The sequence below is a fragment of the Mytilus californianus genome, unplaced genomic scaffold, assembly GCF_021869535.1.
Source record: "Mytilus californianus isolate M0D057914Y unplaced genomic scaffold, xbMytCali1.0.p SCAF_5, whole genome shotgun sequence".
Classification (NCBI taxonomy): Eukaryota; Metazoa; Mollusca; class Bivalvia; order Mytilida; family Mytilidae; genus Mytilus; species Mytilus californianus.
The window spans coordinates 62,197,810-62,224,754 of NW_026262701.1; the positions used below are offsets into that span (position 1 = coordinate 62,197,810).

Sequence of the window (26,945 nt, forward strand, 5' to 3'; positions counted from 1 at the left end):
GGGCTCGTGTTGCTTAGTCTTTAGTTTTCTATGTTGTGTCATCTGTACTATTATTTGTCTGTTTGTCTTTTTATTTTTGGCCATGGCGTTGTCAGATTGTTTTTGATCTATGAGTTTGACTGTCCCGCTGGTATCTTTCGCCCCTCTTTTTGAACATTTATTATTTTCTAAAAACTGACATCATTTAATATACATTGTAGCAAACAAAATATTTACTTTCAGGTTTCAATAAGACTGTTATTAACAAGAATGAAAATGAATCCTCAGGTATCACTCCAGTAGAAAACCATGGAATTAATCAGCCAGTAAACCAAGGTTTGTAATAAAATATCAGTCAGTCATTGTTTGATTTACAAATAAAATCAATCCTATTGTTTCATTAGATGCCAAGTATCTAAAATTCAGCTTCATTTATATAAACTGTTAACTCTCATTGCCTGGAACCCGGTTGACTAAAAATTTCCGATGAGTCAATATTTTCCCTGTGGTTCAGAACTTTGTTCCATACAATATGTATAACAAATCCTGACAAGTTGAAATTTCAATTGTATCGAACCAAATTTACAGTCCCAAAGTTAACAAAGCATTTAAATTACGTTCGTTGTGTTGAAGCAATACACATCTCACATGTCAAACTATGACCTCCAGGATTTAAATGGACTGATAAGTTTATCTGACAATACACCTAGCTGTACTTAAATGTCAGGGCATTGATCATGACCACTGTATAGATTTATGACATTCTTTTCCCGCGAGTGTTCGCCTAAGATTTTCTCTAATCAAGATAATAAATAAGTAATTCATTGTTATAAATTATTTAAAATTATTTAAAATGTTTTATAAATAGTTAACCATAATCATACATTAGTGAGCTTGGTTGTGTATAAAGTGAGGATTAAGTGAGCAACTCAAAACTACTCAACCAGCGTCTTTAATCTTTTTTATTCTCTTGCAGAAAAAGATCGAAATAAAAGAAAAGGACTAGAAATCTAAATTTTCTAAAATCTGATTTGCTAACCTGTATGTTATATAAGCATTGTATTGTTTTCTTTCAACATGCCTTTGAAACAATGTAGAATAATTATTCCCTTGGCGGAAAAACCACAGGAAAAATTGTTAATGTACAAAGAAATAACAAAGAGTCCAAAAAAATGATATTTTTATTATAATAATAAAAGACAATTACAAACAAATACTTCGATCTCAGACCAGAATATGGAGAGTGGGTGACATTTTTACATATATATACAATGAAGCAAACGAAAAACTACTCAATCAGCGTCTTTAATCTTTTATATTCTCTGGCAGAAAAAGAAAATGACAAGAAATCTAAATTTTCTAAAAACTGATTTACTAAGCTGTATGTTATACATGTATAAGGGTTATGTTGCTTTCTTTCAACGTGCCTTTGAAACAATGTAAAAAAATATTTTCTCTGCCGAAAACCACAGGAAAAATTGTTATTGTACAAGAAATAACAAAGAGAAAAAATTTTTTTTTTATTATATTAATAAAAGACAATTACAAACAGATTCTTTGATCTCAAACCAGAATATTGATCCCGACCCATATATATTTGGATTTATTTATGCCTTACTAAGCTAAGCAAGAGTTGTGTCCATCGGTCTGTCAAACTTCCAGTATTCGTTTGAATCTTATTATGGGTATCTCAAAATATTTCTCTGGTCTTGACTGATTTCGAGATAACGAAAGTTTACTGTACTGTGTTAATTGGCTCAAAAATCCTGTCAAATAGCATTTTTCTTTACATTGGTTGCAGTGAAAAACCCGTGATTACACAGTAAAAATAAAACCTATAATTTCACATGTGAAATAAAACTGATAACTTCACTCTTTTACATCATACAGCAATGGGTGTTGTCAAGTCCTTTTGGATGACGTATGATATAAACAAATTGAAAATGCATAGAATAAAGCTATAATTCTATTCATTTTCTACTTTATTGTCCCCTGCGCAACGCGTTGCGGCGGACATAGATATACCGGGTGTCCGTCCAGTCTTGTTAGCGCTCTGACTTGTACAATTCTTACCAGATTTTTATGAAACTTATATCATAGGTTTATATCAGCAATGTCTTTGACAAGTTCGAAAATCAGTGCCGATCAATTATTTTTAAAAGAGTTATGTCCCTTCGAATTATTAATTTTTTGGAAAATTGCCTTATGAGTGCTCTAATGTGTACAATTCTTGCCAGATTTTTATGAAATTTATATTATAGGTTTATACCATCAATGTCTTTGACGAGTTCAAAAATCAGTGCCGATCAATAATTTTTAAAAGAGTTATGCCCCTTGGAAATATTGATTATATGGAGATTTTTTTTTTTTTTTAACCATTTATATGGAAAATTGCAACACCAGCACTCTCATGAATACTATTATTGCCAGAACTTGATGAAACATATATCATAGGTTTATATCAGCAATGTCTTTGACACTTTCTAAAATAAGAGCTGATCAATTAGTTTTAACGAGTTATGCCCTTGGAAATATTAATTATAATGGAAATCACACTGCATTTGCTCTGAAGTCTTCATTTCTGTAAGATATTAATAAAAAGTTTTAAAGAACGCAAAAAAAGGTTTTTTTTCTGTTATTGCCCTTGTACCTTGGAAAGAAAAAATATGTGCAATGCAGGCGACATTGGAACTCTGTTCTTTTATTTCCATTTAAAATTCAATTTATTTAAAAGAATTAGTAACCTAAGAATTTAATTATAAAAAAAATACTTAACTAGCGACCGATCAACACTGATAATTGACTCAGACACAACGCGCATATGTGAATTACCGGTAATGTTTTGTTCAGTACTCATGAATATTTTCATATACTTGAATTCTTAGATTAGTAATTCTTTAAATCTCATGTTCCAGTATGTGTTTTACATCAAAACTGTAAGACAACTTTTTAAAGGAGTTGTTACCCTTAAATCACGAATTCACATTTTTTTTCTTTTTTGCCTATTATCTTGAAAATTACAATAAATAGAGAAACTTTAAATAGCAAAAATGATCAGCAATACAAGATCTTCAAATGAGTCACCAATTTGGAAATCGTCAGGCTACTCCTATTGGAGGGTTACCCTTTAATAGCGATATTTATAAATTTTTTGCATTTTGCCTAATATTTAAAAAACAATAAAGCACAGATAGAAACTTAAATTTGCAAAAATGTTCAGCAAGACTAGATCTACAAATAAGTCAACATAGCCAAAATCATCCTTCTGCTCCTTGTTGGAGTTTTGCTCTTTAATGAAGATTTTTACCAAATTTTCATTTTTGCCTATTATCTGTCGGAGAGTGCCCATTGTTGAAGATGCACATAGACCTAGATGAGCTACACAGGCTCTTTAAAGCCTATAGTGTTTTTTCTTCAATTGATCTTATTATGAAGTTCTTTTAACCGTTGTTCGAATGTTACTGAGTTGGAAACTGTCATGAACGTTTGTATATCAGGTTTATGGTTACATTTCATCAACCGAACTGCGAGCACACTAGTCATTTGTTTATTATCATTCGCGGTCACCAAAACTCTTTTACAAATATCGCAAATTAGACCTAGATGATTTTGGGACATGCTACAGGATGAGCTTTTTTTCAGATCACAGCAATTTTGGATATGCTAAAAGAAGAGTTATTTTTTCCAATCACACCAAATTTTATAATTACCAATTTTTAAATTTTTTCTGAGGGGGGAGGGAGATAGCGTTGGAGCATATAAATTAGGGTCCGAATCTGTAAATAAGGGTTGGTCGATTTTGACCATTTTTTTTTAGTAATATGACATTAACACCTTGTGAATGCAACTCACTGAGACTGTTTTACTGAAAGCTTTCATACTTGGTAAGATTGTTTGCCATCATGTGTAGTTGCTCATAATATTAAGTCTCCCTAACAAAGGTTAAAGACTTCTTCTTCTTCTTCTTCTTCTTCTTCTTCTTCTTCTTCTTCTTCTTCTTCTTCTTCTTCTTCTTCTTCTTTGAACTTGTCCACAGCAGTTCTCCAAAACCGCTTGTCAGATTTACTTAGGGTTCCACAATATGTTAAACTAACATGTCTAGTGGGGCCATGAGAGATTTGTTTGTGCATTGGGGGTCTATAAAGGGGTACTTTGTTGGACCAAAAGAAGGGAGGGGTTTACTATAGAACCCTATGGGATTTTCAAATGATTATAACTTGAGAACAGTTAGTGATAGAAACATTGGGTCTTCAGTAATGACCATGGGAACATATAGCCTACTTAAGGTAAAAAGGTCAATGGCCAATTATGACCTTGACCTTTGACCTTGAACAGATTTTTTCAACATGTTCAATTTATACAATTTAAAAAAAATTGAATTGAATGAATAATGAGTCCCTAAGGTTTTATACTTATGGGGACTTTGTTTGGGAGATTTTGTAACAGCATCCTGTTACAATCATTTCTTGTTTCATTTTGATTTTCAAGATTATTATTTATGGGATGTTGACTTTTTTAAAAACTTTTGTACCACAATGACACTTTGGGAATGCAACTTTTGAGTTCTTTGACACCATTTGACAGAAAAATCTCTGACTTGGAAGGTTTGTTTGCCATCATTTGTTGTTGACCATATTATATTGTTATTTTGATTTGATCATTTTTACCATATTTGACTATCGTACCACAATGACACATTGTGACACACAATTTAATTCCTCACAATGTAGTAATCTTGTTTCAATATCGTGTTATAATTTTTCTAAAAGAATGTATATCTGTTTTGCATTTTGAAATAAATAAATTACAAGTAAATGTTACAGTGCTTATTTTAAAGAAAAATTAAGAAATTATCCTGTAACAGTATTTCTTCAATTGTTGACTCATATTTTGTGGAAAATTCACTTTCAGTGCTTGGGAAAAGTTTAAAGATTTACTCCTTCTAAATTCAAAAGCAGTGCAAATATAGGCAACTCTGACATAATACACAATTTTTTGTCTCCTATTTCATTTGAAAACAATAAAGAATTTCTTTGATAATTGAAAATCATGGATGGGTAATTTTGTTTTTCAATATTAGTCCTGTGATTAAATTCTGTTATTATGATGTCATTATATTATTAACTCAACTGTTAACAGAGGAATGCTGAATGTTTCATCATTGTGCTAACACTTATCTTCAGAATTTTAACAAATGCCTGGTTTTATCGTGTGATCATCTTTTTAATTTCAGACGCTTTTATGGCAACGTTAGAAGCAGATGCTAAGGAAAGAGCTGAAAAGAGGAAGATCAGAGAAAAAGAAGCCAACATTTTGAAAGAACAGGGGAATGAGTACTTTAGACAAGAAAATTATCACTTAGCTCTAACTTGCTATTCAAAGGTTAATATTCTTTACTCAAGTATTTTGATTTTAATATAGAACTCTTCTGGATTAACAGATAGAAAACTAAAAGTCTTAAGCAGTCACTGATTGATATTGATTTGACTAGCTATCATGACCTTTGAAAAATAAATAAGAAATAAGTCACAAAAATTGGTAATTTTTCAGATGCTAAAATTCAGTTGTTATGGTGAACCTAAATTCTTGTGTAGTAGTCCTATTTGGAATACATATCCTACTGCAATTATTTTTTGTGGGTGTATTATGTTATTGGTGTGTCATCTTTGGCAGCTGCATTGTTGGTCAAGTTCAGAAGTCTAAAGTTTTTTGTCTCACCTGGATAAAGTAGCAGAGATGAGACTTAGATGTGCTGTTTAAGGACAGCAATTTGTAAAGTTTGTTAAAGGTCAGTTTAAGGGGAACCACTAACGGTAAGTCAATAATATTTGGATGCAGACTTATACCCATTGGTTCATCTCACTTCCACCCCGTATACTGTAAATTCAGAAATTATTGAGTGCATTTATTATTGCGATTTTGTCATTTTAGACTTAAATGCGATTTTAATTTTTACGATTTTGAGAAAAATCCTGTTTAGTTCATATAAAATATTTCAAAATGCGTGTTTAAATTATTACAACTCTGTCGCAATAATAAAAACCTCGCAATAATTTCTGAATTTACAGTAACCCCGATACAAATGTATCAGAACGTTGATACGTTCGAATCGAACACACTGTGTACCACAGAGTTCAGACAGAAAAGAATTTATAATTTTTAGGAAATTCCAATATTTATTCTTCGAATATTTTGCGTCAATATATTCTTTGCTTTATTACTCATCACTTACTGCAAGGCTTTTTAAATACTTTATATCTTTATAGGCAAATATAAAAAAACGCACTACTGTGGATTCACTATTATTCGTTGGATACCAATTTTCGTGGGTTTCGTGGGTAAAGGTGAACCACGAATTCAAATGTTCAACGAATAACATATTTTTAATAGGCTTTGTTTACAGAGATTGGCAAAACCACGAAATCAAATATCCACGAATATGCAAGTTTTGAACAATCCACGCAAATTGATACCCACGAAAATAAATGAATCCACAGTATCTTGCCACTGATAAAAGCACGCTCACTATTTTTGATAGTTATAAATTTCAGGTTTCCCATGCCTCGTATCTTTTAAAACATACATTCTTGATAATATTATAGTAATGACTTATCAAACTTGTAAAGACTGTAGGTTTTTGTGTTATTTAGAAACAAAAAAATGAATGTTTTCACATGTCTTTATTTTTAAATTGTGTATGCTTCGTTATCTGTACACTTTTTGTCTCACCTTGACAGAGTCAAAAAGCGAGACATAGGTATGCTGTTTCTGGCGTCGGAGGCGGCAACAATGTGATTAGATCTAGTTCATGGTGAACTACTAGTGGTAGGTCAATGATATTTGGTATGCAGTTGTATTAGCATTGGCACATCTCATTACCATGGAGATTATTTGGCCCTTCCCCTCAGTCTAGGTCTATTGACTGAAACTTTGCTTAGTTTACATGTATAAGTTTGTGATTAGGTCAGTTTATGAGGAACCACTAGTGGTAGGTCAATGATATTTGGTATGCAGTTGTATTCGCATTGGCACATCTCATTACCATGGAGATTATTTGGCCCCGCCCCCTCAGTCAAGGTCTATTGACTTTGAAACTTTGCTTAGTTTACATGTATTAGTTTGTGATTAGGTCAGTTGATGGGGAACCACTAGTGGTAGGTCAATGATATTTGGTATGCAGTTGTATAAGCATTGGCATATCTCATTTCCATGGAGATTATTTGGCCCCGCCCCTCATTCATGGTCTATTGACTTTGAAACTTTTGCTTAGTTTTCATGTAGGTATTAGTTTGTGATTAGGTCAGTTTAAGGGGAACTGTTAGTGGTAGGTCAATGATAATTGGTATGCAGTTGTATAAGCATTAGCACATCTCATTTCCATGGAGAATATTTGGTCCTTACCCCTCAGTCATGGTCTATTGACTTTGAAACTTTTGCTTAGTTTACATGTATTAGTTAGTGATTAGGTCAGTTTAAGATGAACCACTTATGTTAAGTCAATGATATTCGGTATGCAAATGTATTGGCATTTGCAAGTTTCATTTCCATGGAGATTATATAACCCCACCCCCTAATTATGGTTCATTGACTTTGAAACTTTTACATAGTTTACAAGTTAATGTTTGTGTTTAGGTTTGTTTAAAGGGAACGACTAATGAAAAGTCAGTAGTATTTGGTTTGCAGTTGTATTAGCATTGGCACATCTCATTTCCATGGAGATTGTTTAGCCCTGTACCTTCAGTCATGGTTCATTGACTTTGAATATTTGCATAACTTACATGTTAAAGTATTGCTATTTTAATTTCAACATTTGCATTATCAAAATAACAAATAGGTGAGACATATCTCTGTGTTAACAGTTTATTTATACTGTATGATTCGTTGCGAAAACATTGTATTTGTTATATGAATTTTGCATGTATTAAAACATGTTGTCATATGTGGATAACAATATACATGTTAAAAAAATGATCTACTACCATAAGCCAACATATAATCTCTGTTGCATAGTTGAAATACACTTGGAGGTATTTGAGTTCTTTTGTACATGTAAGAAGTGTCATAATCAATATGAAAGTTTAAATTGGTTAGAAAATACAAACGCTCGACAAATTACAGATATCAATGGCTGCGCGTACGGATAGACGTGTGCGACTTCCCATTTGATAACATATTTTTAAACGTTTACCCTACAACATTCAACCATAAGCAAATCCCCTACCGAATAGGATCAATAAACGTGAGCTAATTATAAAAACAAAAGGCCTAATTTATACTACAACAAGAAATGAAAACAGTCAAAACATGTCAGACAACAATTAGAAAAACAATGGATTATAGGCTCTTGACTTGGATCAGATTTTTTTTTACTTTTGCACAATTTCCTTAATAGGTAACGCAGGTAAATATATAGATAATTCATGATAAATTTGTCTAATGTTATTAATTTTAAACATATTTATCATTTTGAATTGTATATTTTCCATATTGAATTCTCAAAAATTATATTAAGTGATCAAGAGAAATCCTGTTAGCTCTTAAGACAATTCAGGGCTCACGATAGCAGGGGACTGGGGTGACAAAGTCGCTTTCCCATCCGTCACTTCGCTTTGCCTGACTGTCAAAAGCGATAACTAGTGGTCCTGGTGTTCACAATAGTCGCTTGCAGTCGCTTTCTTCATCGACAATTTCCCATTTTTACCAAGTCAATGAAACAGCATACTTTTCATTTAAAAATGAAGAAATGCAAAGACATAAAGGATTTATTTCTTTAGAAAAGATTTGAAAGTATTGACTTTACAGATTGGTCGCATGTTATTTCAAAGAAACAACTTTTTATGAAGTATTATCTTTCATTTCCGTTACTTAATACTTGAGATCGTATATCAAAACATTCTGATTTTCGGCAAAATAAGATTGTTACTTCTTTAGAAAGTGATCAAAAACGCCTTTAGTTAATGCATGATCCATTAATTGCACTAAAAGCGTCATATTCCTTTCCGAATCGCTTGTCAAACATTGTTTATTTTCGTAAATTTTCTTCCTCCGCCATTGAAATATTTGTACGAACACAGATCGGAGGCGGGATTCATTGGAAGCGGACCAGCTATGACCGAAACCTGTATTCTTACGATAATAACTACATGAACTACAGACGCCTGATTTGAACAGCTGACAAAAGAATAATGATCCCAAAAGTGAAAATTACGCATTCCACACGCATTAACAGACTTTTGGTTAGATCTCCTTGCTAAATGTATACATTTTCATGTAAATACATTGTTTCAATTAATTGATTAAAGATGCTTAACTTTGTTTAATTATATATATTTTTTAATGAGAATCAATGAATTATATTAACATGATAAACATGATAAACATAATAGTTTTTTAATTGCATTTTAATTGATTTATGATACTTTTTTTCCTTTTTGATATTAAAAAGTTCTTTTTAGTGCTAGATAATTAGTTTGTAGTTCTGACAAGAGGACTTATATAATTGTGCTACTATAAATGACTATTTAAGACATAAACTGAAACAGCTGTTACTTTAATTGATTCGGGTATGAATTAAGCACCTATTTAAAAAAAAAGAAATAGGTAACTAAGGTCCCTTTATATAATAGTAAAAACCAAACATTGAAGCGCCGTGAACAAACGAGCACTTCTCTTTCAAATCTCACCACTTCTCCCTACCAGTTTCAAAAAGAGAAGTCACTTCTCCCTATGATTTTGAAGTAGTGTGAGCCCTGAGACATACATGAATATTTATTGCGACGTACAGTGGCCTATAAAAATCAAACTCAACTGTGTGTTTGTTTTTTCCACATTGGCTAGCTATAGAGTTTTAGGGGGAGGTTGAGATCTCGGAAAACATGTTTAACCCTGTCACATTTTTGCGCCTGTCCCAAGTCAGGAACTAGCCTTTGTTAGTCTTGTGTGTTTTTTTAGTTTTGGTTTATTTGTATGTTTCAGACTTTAGTGTGGCGTTCATTTCGCTGAACTAGAATACATTTTTGTTAAGGGGCCAGCTGGAGTCCGCCTCAAGGTGCGAGATTTTCTCGCTGCGTTATTGACCCATTGGTGTCCTTTGGCTGTGTTCCACTTTATTATCAGGTTGCTGTCTCATTGACACATTCCCTGTTTCCTTTCTCTATTCTAATTGCGAATATTGTATTCTGTTTCCTAATTTTACTGAATATGAATTAAGTCATTGCGTCAAGGCACATCTTAAAAAATATAAATATATATGAACGATGATTTTCCTTTCCATATCGATAGAACGCGTTTATCCTGCCTTAGAAATTCTTTGTGTGCCTGTTCCAAGCCAGGAGTCTGTAGTACAGTGGTTGTCGTTGTCATATATGGTATTCGTAAATTAGTTTGTTATAAATGAGGCCGTTAGTTTTCTCGTTTGAATTGTTTCACATTTTTCAAGTCGGGGCCTTTTATAGCCGACTATACTAAAAGATTTTTTCATTGTTGAAGGCTGTACGGTGGCCCATAAGTTCTTACTACCAATTCATTTTAACTCTGGAGGATAGTTGTCTCATTTGCAATCCCCACATTTCCTCATTTTTAATAATTTCCCTACTGACGAAGTAGAAGGGGACTTTAGGTTTGCACTCCGTCCGTTTGTCTGTCTGTCTGTCCATCTGTCAGTCCGGCAAATCAGTTTTCCAGACTTTTTTCTTCGTGCTTGAAGATATTGATTTGATATTTGGTTTATTGATTTATCATGACAAGTTACAATTTTCACAATTTTAGCTTTTCTCTTTGTTCAGTTAAAGCCCTTTCCCTAGAATTAAATTTTTGATGAAATACTTATTAATTAGTAGATTTCTGTTCAAAGGGAAATAAATCATTTTTTAAAAGACAAAATGACATTTTGGATTTTTTTCCTTTTCTTTGATAAATTGTTTAAAGCGTTTAGTGGTAGGTTTGTTAGTCATTCTTGAAGATATTGATTTGATAATTAGTATATATTTTTATCATGACAAGTTACAGATCAAGTTGGAATGCTTGTATATATATAAATGCATCAAAATTCAATATGCACAAGTAAATACGAACTGAGGAAGTACTAGTAGTATATATGAAGGTTATTTGGGTTGGATGGGATGGCTATACTATAAAAATCTAACGTCTATGTCCTAACTTTCTTGTAACAAATGTGTAACGAATGGCAAATTTTCTTTATCTACTGACCATCGAAAACGTCTGTCCAAAAATGAATTCGATGAGAAGTACCTTATCTTATTTAGATATTGAAAACCGAGGACAATAAAGAAATGGAATATTTAATTTCCCTGTTTTACCTGTAAAATGAATCGCGCAAATGTAATAAAAATCTGTGCACAAATGTAAAGATTCTTATGAGGAAATTAATGTAATGGTAATGGGCTCAAGATATAAACTTATATTTTCCTGAACATTATAATGTTTTGCTTACTGTAATGCCAAAATCCAAATGATTCAACATTCGTTCTTATTATTATTAGCTACAGTATATTGATTTCATTCAAATTTTGACTTCTTACTTATTTTACCCCTTTTTCTTCATGAAAAATCATCAGCACCAATCTGAAGAACCAACTGCTCTTAATGGACACTTGTTATTGCTCTTGTTTTCTCGGGTGAATATGAAGAACACAGACGCATGCTTTAAACTAGTAATTGAAAACCTAAACTTTTTCTTGATTAACCCGAGTGATATATCAATCGAAGTAAAAGTGTGGTTGTATTTCTGGCCAAATACAAATTTAAACCAACATTACCAAAGTCAGCAACTGAAAACATTTAGAAACACAACAAGTTTGAATTTTCAAACATCTGCCATATTTGAAATAGTCGGCACGATAAGTGTAACCATGCAGTTGAGAATTTCAGCGTTTAGATAGGAAGCTTTTTAACTTATTTAAAAAAAATAGGACAGAAATGACTTTATGGATTAGCACTGATGCACGTGCATTATGATTGATTGGTTGTTGTTTTCTAAGTGTCCAATGGCAAACATTTCATGCATGTTCAGGACTCGAACAAATTAACAATAAATACAATATGTAGACCTTATAATAAGGGTTGGTCTGGATGAATTTTTGGGGCTGGACTGCCACTGGAAAATGAAATTTAGCCTCGCAAAATGCCCCTATGGACCCCTCAAAGAGTTGTTGCAAGGGTTCTTACCGTTTGGAGGGCACTCTCTAATCGAGCTATGAATTTCCTTTCGGAAAAAAGACCAAGGTATGACCTTGATTTTCCTATAACCCTGTCAACCTGTTTGGTTTGCACTATGCATTATGTTTACACTAAGACATTCATGGGCTTGTTTACTCTTTTGTTAACAGCCATCAAAGAAATGTTCAATTCTAATCAATTTTGTAAAGTATGGGTTACCATTTTGTTGCTACTTTCATGACCTTTATTATCAAAGAAAAATGAAACGTTTTGAAAGTTAGTATTGGTGACACTCCCCTGAAAAATATATGGGTCTGCCCCTGTCAATGATACCGGTAAATAATGCTGCAGTGTTAAACATGTTTGCAAGTCAATCCTATACCCAACATAAGAAGGTGGTGTAAAAACACAAGATAAGAATTGACTATAAAACAATTGGAAAGGACTTGACTCGTCATCTAATGTATTCAGCAAACAATGTTCAGCAAGCTCATGTGGTTGTTTTTCGTTTAGGCGAACTTTGATCAACATCTGCATTTGAGAGAGGCTCAAAATAGTGAAAGTAAGAGATATTGAAATTTTAGTGGCTGTAATATTTATATTTTTTAACTTTATTTCATCTGGAATAACGTGGAAATTCCTAGTCTTCAATAAAAAATTGCCTTCAGATGTGCACTAGATAAAACATTTCAATTATGGCTTTGGATGACTGATAATTTCATTGTTGACTACTTCGACAAGAGTTTCAGATGCAAATTTACAATAAAACACGGAAAAAAGGTGCTGCTGCCATCACGAATACATTAATTTATATAAAAAGACAGGGATTTGTGACGGTTTTTGTCAATGAATTGTACAGTGATTATTTGTAAGAGAGCAACAGCTTGACAGTATAAGATGAACTTATTTAGAACGATATTGTGTTTATTTGGGTTTCTAGGGAACATTTGAAGGCACATGGTAATTTTACGTGTAGTTATTTATCATTGCTTAAAGTATTACTACACACAAGTTAATGTAAGAAAAGATATTGAACAATGTTTTACCTCATAAAATGTAGAAAATTGCACCATGCCTGTGCGGTTTGCATCTAGCATTTTTATCTAACGTTTTTTACAAAATCTGAAACTTACAACAACTTTATAATTGATTAGATAAACTACCATGTTCATGTACACATTGATATATACTCACTTAAGTTCTAAAATGGCATTCGAAATTGTTGTCATCCCAAATGTTGTCCTGATTATCGCTTCAACCACATCAACGTCTGGATTCATTTGTATCAGGGTTATACGGTGTGATTTCAGTACATTGACCTGTAGTTGTTAACATTCTAATGTCCTTTGGTTTTTTGATAGCTGTCTCAAAGGCAATCATACCACATCTCCTGATTTTTAGATACATACATGTATGTGCAGAAACTTTGATAGGACCAGACATGGATAAGCATTTGTGCAAATTAAGCTAGCTCTGAGGATTTGAGTTTATTTTAATTATTAATTTTTTTCCAGTCCTTTTCTAATTGAAGTTGAATTTTAGAATTCCATAAAAGATGTGGTGTTTATATCAACTCTAAAGATCAGTCTGTGGAATGAGGGGAACATTAATTGCAATCAGATTACTAATATCTGCAACTTTTCTTACTATGACATAGCACTGTTTAGATTTTTCTGAATTTCTTAGTTAAAAACAGGAAGAAGATACCACAGGGTTAATTAAAAGTAGATGGCCAAAAAGAAAACAATAAAAAGACTAAAGACAGTTAAAAAAATAGTACACCAAAAACCAAAGATTGGGTAACAGGAACCCCATTGAAAACCAGTAGTGAACTGTGTATATTAACTTTTGTAATATTACATTAAGTGTCTCACATAAAGAATCAAATTAAGTACTGTAAAAGGACTTTTATTCATGGGGTACCAATTTTCATGGTTTTCGTGGATGGCTTTATCCACGAATTTAAGTGTCCAACGAAATATAACAACTGTTGTCCAAATCAAGACATGGAAAGATCCCCGTGTACATTGGTATAGATTTTACTACATTGATTCCGGCATATCTAGAGTACATTAGATATAATCAAACACAATATGAACAATATATACAACATCAGACAGGATTTTATCCATTTAATCTTTAAAAAACCTAAAATGTACGACTTTTAACCTTTTAATTGTCATTAAAAGTTAGTTTCGATCAATGAAAGTCCGACTTTCAGAGATGATATTCGATGATGAAGTGTTGAATTTATCTCCTCATATTCTCATACGAAAAAAATCATATTTGGCTTGCTATTTTATTTCATTCAGAATTCATTCTACATTTCAAAGTACATTTGTAGAAGAGGGACGAAAGATACCAGAGGGACAGTCAAACTCATAGATCGAAAACAAACTGACAACGCCATGGCCAAAAATAAAAAGACAAACAGACAAATAATAGTACAGATGACACAACATAGAAAACTAAAGACTTGGCAACACGAACCCCACCAAAAACTGGGGGTGATATTAGGTGTTCCGGAAGGGTAAGCAGATCCTGCTCCACATGTGGCACCCGTCGTGTTGCTTATGTTATTACAAATCCGGTAAATAGTCTAATTAGGTAGGTCACATTCGTGAAAAGGGAAGGGTATTGTAGTTACGACATAAGGAACATATCCGATATCGTCTGTGAAACGGTTATTCCATAACGGTCAACCAACTCTTGATGGCGTCCGTAAAATTTACGAAGGGATGATTTCAACTTCACCATTTGTAGCATTTGTTTATGTAATCCTTTGCTTTAAGTGACCCGTTTATGACACAATTAACACTTTTGATGACCTTTAATCTGATGATCATTAAATTTCGGGTTAATTAGTGTCATCACTTCTGATTACACATGTGCAATAATTAAAATGTTTACTTTGCAATTTCATTCAGTCGAGACAATTTGTAAGCATAGATGAATCAGCTTATTTACGAAAGCAATTATTTTATTAAAAAATTGATGAATGTTGTCAGTAATGAAAGACGAACAAGTAAGCGAAAACGAACACATTATTTTGCAATGTCCAACAAATTATTATAGAACAACATATGATTATTTTCAAGAATCTATATAACAATTTTTTTCTTCAGAAAACTAAAATCCACGAATTTAAGAACCCACGAACATGTAACTTTTGCTAAAACCACGAAAATTGATACTCATGAATTAAAGTACTTTCACAGTATATATATGATATTGGCCTAATGGTGGCAAAGTGATTTTGGTGTTTGCTCTGCATCTTTTAGTACAAGTCAGTTTTGTTGCTTACCATACACTAAAAATCACTGAAGATAGTATAGGGGTTCATTGTATATACATTTACTTTTACACTGACAGCAGCAGCAGCACAGAATTTCCATGCAACCCTATGTTTTGCCTGTGTTTGCTGGCATGCTGTCAATGTAAAAGTGTAATGGTGACTGCCAAAAACATTTATGAATAAAATGCAAAATTTTTTTTATATCTAACTTTTTAGCTCCCAAGTGAGTTTTTATCATCATTTGGCATCTGTTGTCATCGTCCGTCGTCTTTAACTTTTACTAAAATCTTATCCTCTGAAACTACTGGGCCAAATTTAACCAAACATGTTAAAAAATGTGCAGAATGATTAGATGTAACTGGGTCAATATCCCTAATGCGCCTCGAAATGAGGAAAAAAGTTGTGTGTAAACAAAAAATCTCTGTGTATAGATATTGGACATGTTTCTATTTTTTACAAATGACTGAGCTTAACCATTTGTGGTGATTAGGAAAGTAGAGGAACATAGAATAAATGTGTAACAAGTTGCTTTCTTTAAAAAAAGAAATGCAATCATAAACCTAAATGCTTGTTTGGCATTAAATATCAGATAAGTGTTTAATAAAGATGCATTGTTTTACATTATTTTTGTTGTATAAGAATTAGAAACTGACATTGATTGTTCATGTAACTACTGTTCAATGTGGGGTGAAATATTCTTGTTAAAGGAATCATTTTTTGTATCTCTGCTCTCCCGATAGACAACATGCTAAGTCACCCACTGGATGTTCCATTCTAAGGTGCTGTTTTTTTTAGATAAGAGTTAGTTTTCAGGCTAAAGTTCAAATGCAAATGTGAAGAAATTTAATCAATTAATCATGATCATTATTTGTTTGTAGCCAGTTTGAAAATAGTTAAAAATTCTAAGCTGCATTCTTTTTTGATAATCCCAACTAAAACCATTTTTTTTTTTGAAAACGTATCAAACTGGTTTATAAATATATATATATTAATATTAATGGTTAATATTAATGGTTTATATACATATAACTACTCTAAATATCATAACAACAATGTTAAATCTGCAAATTGTGGAAGCAAATTTTTGTTTTTTCCTCACCGAAATACTTATAGATAATTACATTTAATGTTTTCTTTTTTAAATATTGCTTTTGTTTTGTTGTTTGGTCATTGGCTATCATATTCACGATATTTTTGATCAATTTATAAATACCATGCACGGGCAACAAACTCAAACCAAGCTTTTGGAGTGAAACAGTTTGAAACCGGAACTTTATACTTTTTTATTTCTCGCTTGACTTTTTTGTAAATTAGCCCAAATAAAAAGAAGCTGTAGCTTTGTTGTTTTTATACGGCTGTGTGATAGAAACTGAGAAGAAAGCAGGAATGAAAAGGCCAATGCAGTATACATGTAGTTCAGTACGCAATTTAAAAAAAATATTTTTATTTTTGCAATCGCCTGTCCGTTGAATACGGATATTGATTTTCATTTTAAGAAAAATAATTTGTACTAAGCTGGGTTTTTTATGTGTGTTTTTATTTTGCTTATAACATATCGTCCTAATTTTTCGCGAAAACAAGCTCTGGGCCTCTGTCAACTAGACCCTCTAACTTGACTTATGAATACAGATTGCCGCAACTCCGTGTAAATGAATTGACGGAATTCCCAAAACTTCATCTATAAGACTTACAAGACACAAAGCTGTGCACCTGCTACATTATGTTTTTTTAACTAGCTTTATTTGGGGAGGGGTTTCACATGACAAAAACAAAAGAATGGATTTTTCCATTTATAACTTTATTTTTTGGAGAGGGTTGTCGACACAGGTCAGTGTCCCTTAGAAAACTCTTCCCTCCCCTCCCCCCCCCCCCCCCCATACAAAAGAGAAAACAAACGGATCTCTGACTTGATAAGATAATCATCACTAAATAAGTACGTAAACAATATATTGCTAATCTTTTCTCAAAAACAACATACCGGTAGTAATTTACAATAGTTTTCGATGTTAAACATCGAGGAATATATCAAAACCCATTTTTGTTTATCGCAATGACCATAAGTTTTAAAGAATTAGAAATTTGGTGTTCGTGAATCGTTTTATATAGATCTATAGAATAATTTTAAGGGCTTAGTCTAACGTGTATTCATCAATCAGCTGTTTTGATATGACATAATTTTGCCTTTAATTGGCCAGACACTTACACTACTGTATTATATTTCACTGATTTAACACACCAAAAAAATGCCTTTTTAATTTCGTCTTAATTTCCAGGGTTAACTGGCATTGTTTTCATATAAGATTGATAAAAAATATGGACGTATGGTATGATTGCCAAAGAGACAACTATCCACTAGAGTTAAAATGAAGTGGAGGTGAGCAATTACTGGCAACCGTATGGCCGTACTTTATTCTGTTAAGAATTTAAACGCTGCTTAAATGGACTGAGCTCTTTTTTTTTCATTTCGCTAAAAAATGGCCAAATTTTAAAATCATAAAAACGTTCTATCTATTCACTGACAGTCACGTTTTTCCGCTTAAAATCTTATCCCATATGGGAGCACAGCTTGTGCTTCAGAAAACTTCACACATCATCTTCTATCAATTAATTACTGATGTAGGATATCTGTGACAAAATATATTAGTATAATAGTCTCAGAGGATATCAAATATATATATATAGTCTCGATATCATAGGTTTGAACGTTGTTTTCAATTTAGACTTGTTATTTTTTTTTTTCGTTTGGGCTTGTATTATATTTGCCTTCTGGTTTATATGATCCGTTCATCCTATTTCGACTCTTCAAAATTCAAGAGTCAATCTCAAATTAAGGTAAATTATATGGCCTTCCAAATACCGTTTCGATTCCTAACATCACTGAAGAGACATTAATTGTCGAAATCCGGATATGGTGTACAAATTTTTACACATCATGTTTGCGGTATACCATCTTTTCCGCAAGTTTATTGTTTTCAGTTTGGTATTAAATTGATAATTAAGATCCATTTTGTTACATCTGTGATCCGTTTATTTGGCAATCGCCATGACAGTCAGCAAGGTTTAAGAACATCCGTTGTTCGACCTGCTAATCAAATGTGTTTTGTTAAAATATATTTTCACTTTTTTGGTCTTTTGAAAAATGATTTTTGTGCTGTATTTAGACCCCTTTACCAAGAAATTTGTTTTGCATGCACACGTATAAAAATTGCGGTTTTTATCCAACGCAATCATAGGTTTGAACGCCGTTTTCAATTTAGACTTGTTTATATAGTCTCGATAAACACTTATCTCTTCAACAACGGTATAACGGTAATGAATATTCATTAGATCAATTAATTACCTATTACGCAGGTGGTCGTAGAAAAGAACAGATGTATTCAGAAAAAGACTTCCGGTGTTCCGAAAGACTACGGAGGTCGTCCAATATATACTGCGTAAACCCTCAGGGGTTTACGCAAAAACTAGGGAGCTATTAAATGTGTTCAAAGTATTAAATTTTCAAAGAACTTAATGTGTTAAAAAAGGGATTTTTTACCACGAGGAGCCGCATCACGAAAGGATGTTCGGGGTATGCTAATTTACGGAAAAAGTAATCTCACTTCGTACCCCGAAAATTTAACCACATATGTAAAAAGGTCACAGCTTCGAAACGAGCTATCATACATATCCAAGTTTACTATATGGACAGAGCTACAGAAAAAAACGTTACCATTACCGCTTATGGAAAATCAATTAAAGATATTGACCCAAATTACAAGAAGATTTTCAGCAGTTTTCAGACTGATTTATGGATGATTGCACCTTGTAAACCTGAGAAAATTGTGAAAATAACAGTTAGTAGTCTTTTATTTATACCTAGTTATCCCAGCTGGTTTTAGATAAACATTATCGATAAAGATTAGCAAAAATGTTCGCTTTTGAAATGCATTACTGGCACGGGGCTGAACACTTCTTTTAGGCACAATCATAACTTTGTTTACCCCGAGAGATCAGAAAAGCAATTGTTATTTACTTGAAAAAGGCATGAACTGCTTATGGAAACATTTAATATTATTAAATTGTAAGTAAACATGACACAATACAGTCTTTGTTATGTAATTATCATTCCGGTCTACAGGAATTAACTGATAATCAAGGGAAATAACACACTTCAGTCTTCATACGAGTAAAGTGAGATACATCATCACATGTGCTTTTAACCAATAATTTGACCCCTAGTCATTAGAAATTATATGCAAATAAACAGACAAACATGTATTAAGAAAATCATGAACTATTATATTTTAATGCACACTAGCAAATCACACGATATTGTCTTTTCTCAGTGAAAAAGAGGGAGGGTCAAACCTTTTGAAAACAATAGTGCTGCACCTATTCAACTATTAAGCTACTACTCATTGCTTCTAATATAAAAGGTTTAAATGAAGGTTGATAAGCCACAAGGGAGAAGCCTTTATCTTTCTTTGTGTTAAAACTTTCAAAAATTTGATTTTTTAGCTCACCTGGCCCGAAGGGCCAAGTGAGCTTTTCTTATCACTTGGCGTCCGTCGTCCGGCGTCGGCGTTAACTTTTTACATTTTGAACTTCTTCTAGAGAACCACTGAATGGAATGAAACCAAACATGGCATGAATGTTCCTTATGAGGTGCTGACCAAGTGTTGTTACTTTGTAGCGGATCCATCATCCAAGATGGCTGCCAGCGGGGGACTTAGTTTAACATTGGACCCTATGGGAAATACATACAAATGTCTTCTTTTAGAGAACCACTGAATGGAATGAAACCAAACATGGCATGAATGTTTCTTATGAGGTGCTGACAGAGTGTTGTTACTTTGAAGCCGATCCATAATCCAAGATGGCCGCCAGCGGGGGACTTAGTTTAACATAGGACCCTATGGGAAATACATACAAATGTCTTCTTTTAGAGAACCACTGAATGGAATGAAACCAAACATGGTATGAATGTTCCTTATGAGGTGCTGACCGAGTGTTGTTACTTTGAAGCGGATCCATAATCCAAGATGGCCGCCAGCGGGGGACTTAGTTTAACATGGGACCCTATGGGAAATACATACAAATGTCTTCTTTTAGAGAACCACTGAATGGAATGAAACAAAACATGGTATGAATGTTCCTTATGAGGTGCTGACCATGTGTTGTTACTTTGAAGCTGATCCATAATCCAAGATGGCCGCCAGCGGGGGACTTAGTTTAACATAGGACCCTATGGGAAATACATACAAATGTCTTCTTTTAGAGAACCACTGAATGGAATGAAAGCAAACATGGTATGAATGTTCCTTATGAGGTGCTGACCGAGTGTTGTTACTTTGAAGCCGATCCATAATCCAAGATGGCCGCCAGCGGGTGACTTAGTTTATCATGGGACTTAGGGGAAATACATACAAATGCCTTCTTTTAGAGAACCACTGAATGGAATGAAACCAAACATGGCATGAATGTTTCTTATGAGGTGCTGACCAAGTGTTGTTACTATGAAGCTGATCCATAATCCAAGATGGCCGCCAGCAGGGGACTTAGTTTAACATTGGACCCTATGGGAAATACGTACAAACGTCTTCTTTAAGAGAACCACTGAATGGAATGAAACCAAACATGGCATGAATGTTTCTTATGAGGTGCTGACCGAGTGTTGTTACTTTGAAGCTGATCCATAATCCAAGATGGCCGCCAGCGGGGGACTTAGTTTAACATGGGACCCTATGGGAAATACATACAAATGTCTTCTTTTAGAGAACCACTGAATGGAATGAAACCAAACATGGCAAGAATGTTCCTTATGAGGTGCTGACCATGTGTTGTTACTTTGAAGCTGATCCATCATCCAAGATGGCAGCCAGCGGGGGACTTAGTTAAACATAGGACCCTATGGGAAATACATACAAATGTCTTCTTTTAGAGAAACACTGAATGGAATGAAACCAAACATGGCATGAATGTTCCTTATGAGGTGCTGACCAAGTGTTGTTACTATGAAGCCGATCCATAATCTAAGATGGCCGTCAGCGGAGGACTTAGTTTAACATAGGACCCTATGAGAAATACGTACAAATGTTTTCTTTTAGAGAACCATTGAATGGAATGAAACAAAACATGGCATGCATGTTCCTTTTGAGGTGCTGACCAAGTGTTGTTACTTTGAAGCTGATCCTCCATCCATGATGCTGCCAGATGGGGACAATGTTTAACAAAGGACCCTATGACAATACATGTATACAAATGTCTTCTTTTAGAGAACCACATACTGAATGGATTGAAACCAAACATGGCATGAATATTCCTTATGAGATGCTGATTAAGTTTTGTTACTTTGAAGCTGATCCTTCATCCATTAAGGCCGCCAATAGGGGGACTTCCTTTAACATAAGACCCTATGGGAAATACAAACAAATGCTTCTTCTAGAGGTGCACTGAATGGAATGAAACCAAAACATGGCATAAATGTTTCTTATGAGGTGCTGATTAAGTGTTGCTACTTTGTTGCCGATTTACTGTTGAAGATGGCCACCAGGATTTTTTATTAAATTACAGGACCAATATTAAACCAAATTTGGCCTCACTCATTTTTAGGGTATCTGTTATGATTTTAATCTATTTTTACATGATTTCCAAAACCAAAGTAGAATCAGGTGAGCGACACAGGCTCTTGAGAGCCTCTAATTCTCTCTCAATAATACTTGTGTATTTAAATCAAATGACAACACAGCCTGAGTAAATTTTTTGTCTTATTTCAGTTCCAGACATATCATTACTATTTAACCTGAGACTGCAAACTAGAGGTTTTAAAAAGTTCTGAATAACTGGTAAGCATTTTGTTTTTATTAGGCAAGCTCTAAATTGTTTATTTATGGTATTTATGCAATTGAAATTACAGTCGGTATGTTAAAAATATGCTGATATGAAAACTGTTGCTATGGTCTTGATATTATATAAAAATGCTTAGTTACTGATCTTCTCGACTCCATTTTTCGAGTTAAACCTTGCGGTAACTGTCCCTCATGTAACACTGCAAACTATAGTTAGCATTATTTTGATCTGTCGTTATTTAATGACGCCATAATACCTGTGATGTCACAATGTTTCCTTTCAAACCTCATGGGCATTTCTCACTGATAAAGGGTTTTCACTGAAATACATGTAAAAGACTTTTTTTTCAAATAGAAGTATGTGAAAAGACAAGTTTTGAAAATTTGCACTCTAATTATATGATAAAAATGACATTCACAGTAGTTTAGAGTGGTTTCTACTGTATAAAATACCAGATTTCCACTGGTAAAAATAATTAAGTATTTTGGTGTTTTTTTTATGAGATCTACATTTTTGCATAATTTCTCAGTCAAAATGCACTTTTAGGCATCAGAAAATTTTATTGAATGCTTTAACAGGGTCTGTGTATTGTAATTTAAGGTTATCATCAGATGTTTTGTCCATGTTTTGACTAGTGAAGGTATACTGGAAGAAATTAATTATACATACGCATTGTATTCAAAATAAATAAATATAGCGATAAAAGTGTCATTACCTTATAATGCTGGAACAACTTTATTTTTTTTCAGAAATGGACAAAAATTCACAGATTTATTCAGAAAGTCATACTGATGAAGATCACACAAAAATATTTGGAAAAATCAGAACTATGGATTTCAATATGGGTCAATATCCCTAATGCGCCTCGAAATGAGGAACTCAAAAGTTGTGTGTAAACAAAAAATCTCTGTGTAGTGATATTGGACATGTTTCTATTTTTTACAAATGACTGAGCTCAACCATTTGTGGTGATTAGGAAAGTAGAGGAACATAGAATAAATGTGTAAAAACTATGGAGCTATTAAATGTGTTCAAAGTATTGAATTTTCAAAGAACTTATTGTGTTAAAAAAGGGATTTTTTACCACGAGGAGCTGCATCAAGGAAGGATGTTCGGGGTATGCTAATTTACGGAAAAAGTGATCTCACTTCGTACCCCGAAAATTTAACCACATATGTGAAAATGTCACAGTTTCGAAACGAGCTATCATCCATATCCAAGTTTACGATATGGACAGAGCTACAGAAAAAAACGTTACCATTACCGCCTATGGAAAAACAATTAAAGATATTGACCCAACTATTGTCCATTTATATCAAAATATATAAGAAAATATTCTTATCATAGGAGTTATTGTACTTATATTATTAATTTTACCAATTTGTTCATTTTTATACGGCCGTTTACGGGACGTATTATGGTATACCGTTGTCTGTCCGTCGTCAACATGTCGGACATTAACTCAAAAACACTTTTACCAATTTGCATGAAACTTTGGTGAATTGTTTATATCTATTGACGTGAGCTCCCTTTCAATTTTTATAAATATTAGATTCTACGTTTCTGAGTTATGGGGTTTTATTCATTGAAAAAGGGGGATTTTCCAGTTTTCGGACAATAACTCAAAAACTCTGTCACCAATTTGCAAGAAACTTTGGGGATTTGTTAATATCTATTGATGTGAGCTCCCTTTGTATTTTTATGAATTTTAGATATTACATTTCTGAATTATGTGGTTTTATTCATTAAAAAAGGGGGATTTTCCAGCTTTCAGACAATAACTCAAAAACACTTTCACCAATTTGCAAGAAACTTTGGTGAATTGTTTATATATATTGACGTATGCTCCCTTTTGATTTTTATAAATTTTAGATTTTACGTTTCCGAGTTGTTTGATTTTATTCATAAAAAAGGGATGATTTTCCAGTTTTCGGACAATAACTTGAAAGTTTTTTGAGCAGTTTCCATGAAACTTTGGTGACTGGTTTATATCTATTAGAATAACCTCCCTTTATTTTTTTTTATAAATTTCTGATATGACATTGAGGAGTTATGGAACTTTATTCTTTGAAAATCGACCAGCATATCATGCACTCATGGCGCATCTTTTTATTGCCTATTATCTTGATAATTTTAATAGTTAATAGAAACTTCAAAAGCAAAAATGATCAGGACGACAAGGTCTACAAATAAGTCAACATGGTCGAGTCTTCAGATGACTCCTTATTGGAGTTATTGTCTTTTAATGAAGATTTTTATTAGAAACTTGAAATCTTGAATAAGCAAAAATGATCAGCAAGGCAAGATCTCCAATCAAATTTCATAGCTGAATCGTTGTTGACCCCTTATTGGAGTTAATGCCCTTCAATGACTATTTTTATAAATTTTTTGCATTTTTGCCTAATATCTGAAAAAACTATAATAGATGGATAGAAACTGAAAAAAGCAAAAATGATCAGCAAGACAAGATCTACAATAAGTTCACATGGTTGAAATTATCAGTTCACTCCTTATTGGAGTTATTGCTCTTTAATGTTGATTTTTACCCATTTTTAGTGTTCTGCCTCTTATCATGAAAACTATTATAGATACATTTGTAGATATATAGCCACTTTAAATAGCAAAAGTGATCAGCAAGACCAGATCTTCAAATAAGTCAACATAGCAGAAATCATCAGTCTACTCTTTATAAGAGTTCTTGGTCTTCAATGACGATTTTACCAATATTTTAAGTTTTTTGCCTATTATCTTGAAAACTATAGAAGATAGAAAGACACTTTAAATAGCAAAAATCTTCAGCAAGACAAGATATACAAATAAGTGAAATTTTTCTGAAATCGTTAGTAGATTCTGTATAGGAGTGATTGTCCTTAAATGACGATTGTTTACCCTTTTTGGTGTTTTGGAAGAAAAAAAAATCAGCAATTCAGGATAAACAAAAAAAAGAGATTTTTGTCATGAATTCTATTCTAGACCACAATGTTGGAGAGTGCCCATTGTTGAAGATGCAAATAGACCTAAGTGAGCGACTCAGGGTCTTTGGAGCCTTTAGTTTTAAAAACCAAGGTTGTAGTAAGTCAGAAAGTGGGACAAAAACAAACTCTCCAGAGGCAATCGTTTATTCTGGTTGGCCAATTTTCTAAAATATTTTTCTCTACAAGGTGAAACATTTTGAAACAATTAGGGATTGATGAATGGGAAACCCCATACAAACAATACTTATTTAATGTTGATTAGGTGGAAATATTGATGCATTGATGGCACAATGTTCCCAGTAAAACTATGAAAAGTCACATTTTCAAATTTTTATATGACAGCAAAATTTTTGCGTTCGTATTATGTTACGGCGATGTCGTCGTCCGAAGGCATTTATTGTCCAAAGACATCTGCGTTCCAAAAACATTTGTTGTCTGAAGACATATTGGTTTCCAGACAATAACTTGAGTATAAGTGTATGGATCTCTATGAAGTTGTAGCACAAGGTTATATACCACAATAGGAATTTTGGGATTGCGTTGTGGGGTTATTGTCCTAGCTGTTTAGGAACTAGGTGCCAAAAACGCATTTTTTTTTGTCATCCGAAAACATTTTGGTTTCCAGACCATAACTTGAGTATATGTGTATGGATCTCTATGAAATTGTAGCACACAGTTCCATACCACAATAGAAAGGTTGGGGTTGATTTTGGGGGTTATTGTCGTAGCTGTTTAGTAATTAGGGGCCAAAAACAAGCATTTTTTTTGTTTCAGGACAATTACTTGTGTATAAGTGTATGGATTAATAGGAAATTTTACCACAAGGTTCTATACCTCAAAGGGAAGGTTGGGATTGATTTTGGGGGTAATGTCCCAAACTGTTTATGAATTAGGGCTGAAAAGAGGCCAAAAAACTAGTATTTTCTGGTTTCTGGACAATAACTAGATCACTAGGAAATTGTACCACAAGGTTCCATACCATAAAAGAAAGGTTGGGATTGATTTTGGGGGTTATGACCCTAACTGTTAAGAAAAAGGGGCCAAAAACAATACTTTTGTAATACTTTGTATAAATTGCTTATTTCTTGACCAATTTCAATTGGGTTTAATTCAAAGTCTTGAATATTTGGGGTCCTTTAATATGCTGAATCTAACCGTGTATTTAGAATTTGGATTTTGTCCATATTAAGGTCTAAAGGGTCCAAAATTAAACTTTGTTTGATTTCATCAAAAATTGAATTATTGGTTTTCTTTGATATGCTGAATCTAACTGTGTTTTGGGACTGGTTTTCAAGTTGGTTAACATAATCATTAAAGTCCAAAGGGTCCAAAATTAAACTTTGTTTGCTTTTAACAAAAATTGCTTTCAAGGGTTTTTTTGATATGGTGAGTCTTAACATGTATTTAGATTTTTGATTTTGGGCCAAGTTTTCAAGTTGGTCCAAATTCGGGGTCCAAAATTAAACTTTGTTTGATTTCAACAAAAATTGAATATATGGGGTTCTTTGATATGCTGAATCTAACCGTGTATTTAGATTTTGGATATTTGACCATAAAAGGTAAAAGTCCAATTTCAAAATTTTTAGTTCTTTGACCACATTTATTCTGTGTCAGAAACCTATGATGTGTCAAATATTTAATCACAATCCAAATTCAGAGCTGTATCAAGCTTGAATGTAGTGTCCATACTT

The 26,945-nt window shown here is 33.1% G+C and overlaps 1 protein-coding gene and 1 long non-coding RNA gene across 2 annotated transcripts in view; both read left to right on the forward strand.

Annotated features, from left to right (window-relative positions):
• The window catches only part of LOC127701145 (tetratricopeptide repeat protein 12-like), a 157,676-nt gene that overhangs the window by 12,580 nt on the left and 118,151 nt on the right, over positions 1 to 26,945 (forward strand). Inside the window, exons 3-4 of the mRNA XM_052204956.1 lie at positions 223 to 315; positions 5,213 to 5,361. Coding sequence (XP_052060916.1) covers positions 223 to 315; positions 5,213 to 5,361 — 242 coding nt within the window. The remainder of the gene's footprint in view (positions 1 to 222; positions 316 to 5,212; positions 5,362 to 26,945) is intronic.
• LOC127701215 (uncharacterized) lies at positions 18,597 to 23,655 on the forward strand. The gene is made up of 3 exons (XR_007981879.1): positions 18,597 to 19,511; positions 22,207 to 22,275; positions 23,029 to 23,655. It is a non-coding gene; the product is annotated as an uncharacterized LOC127701215 (long non-coding RNA).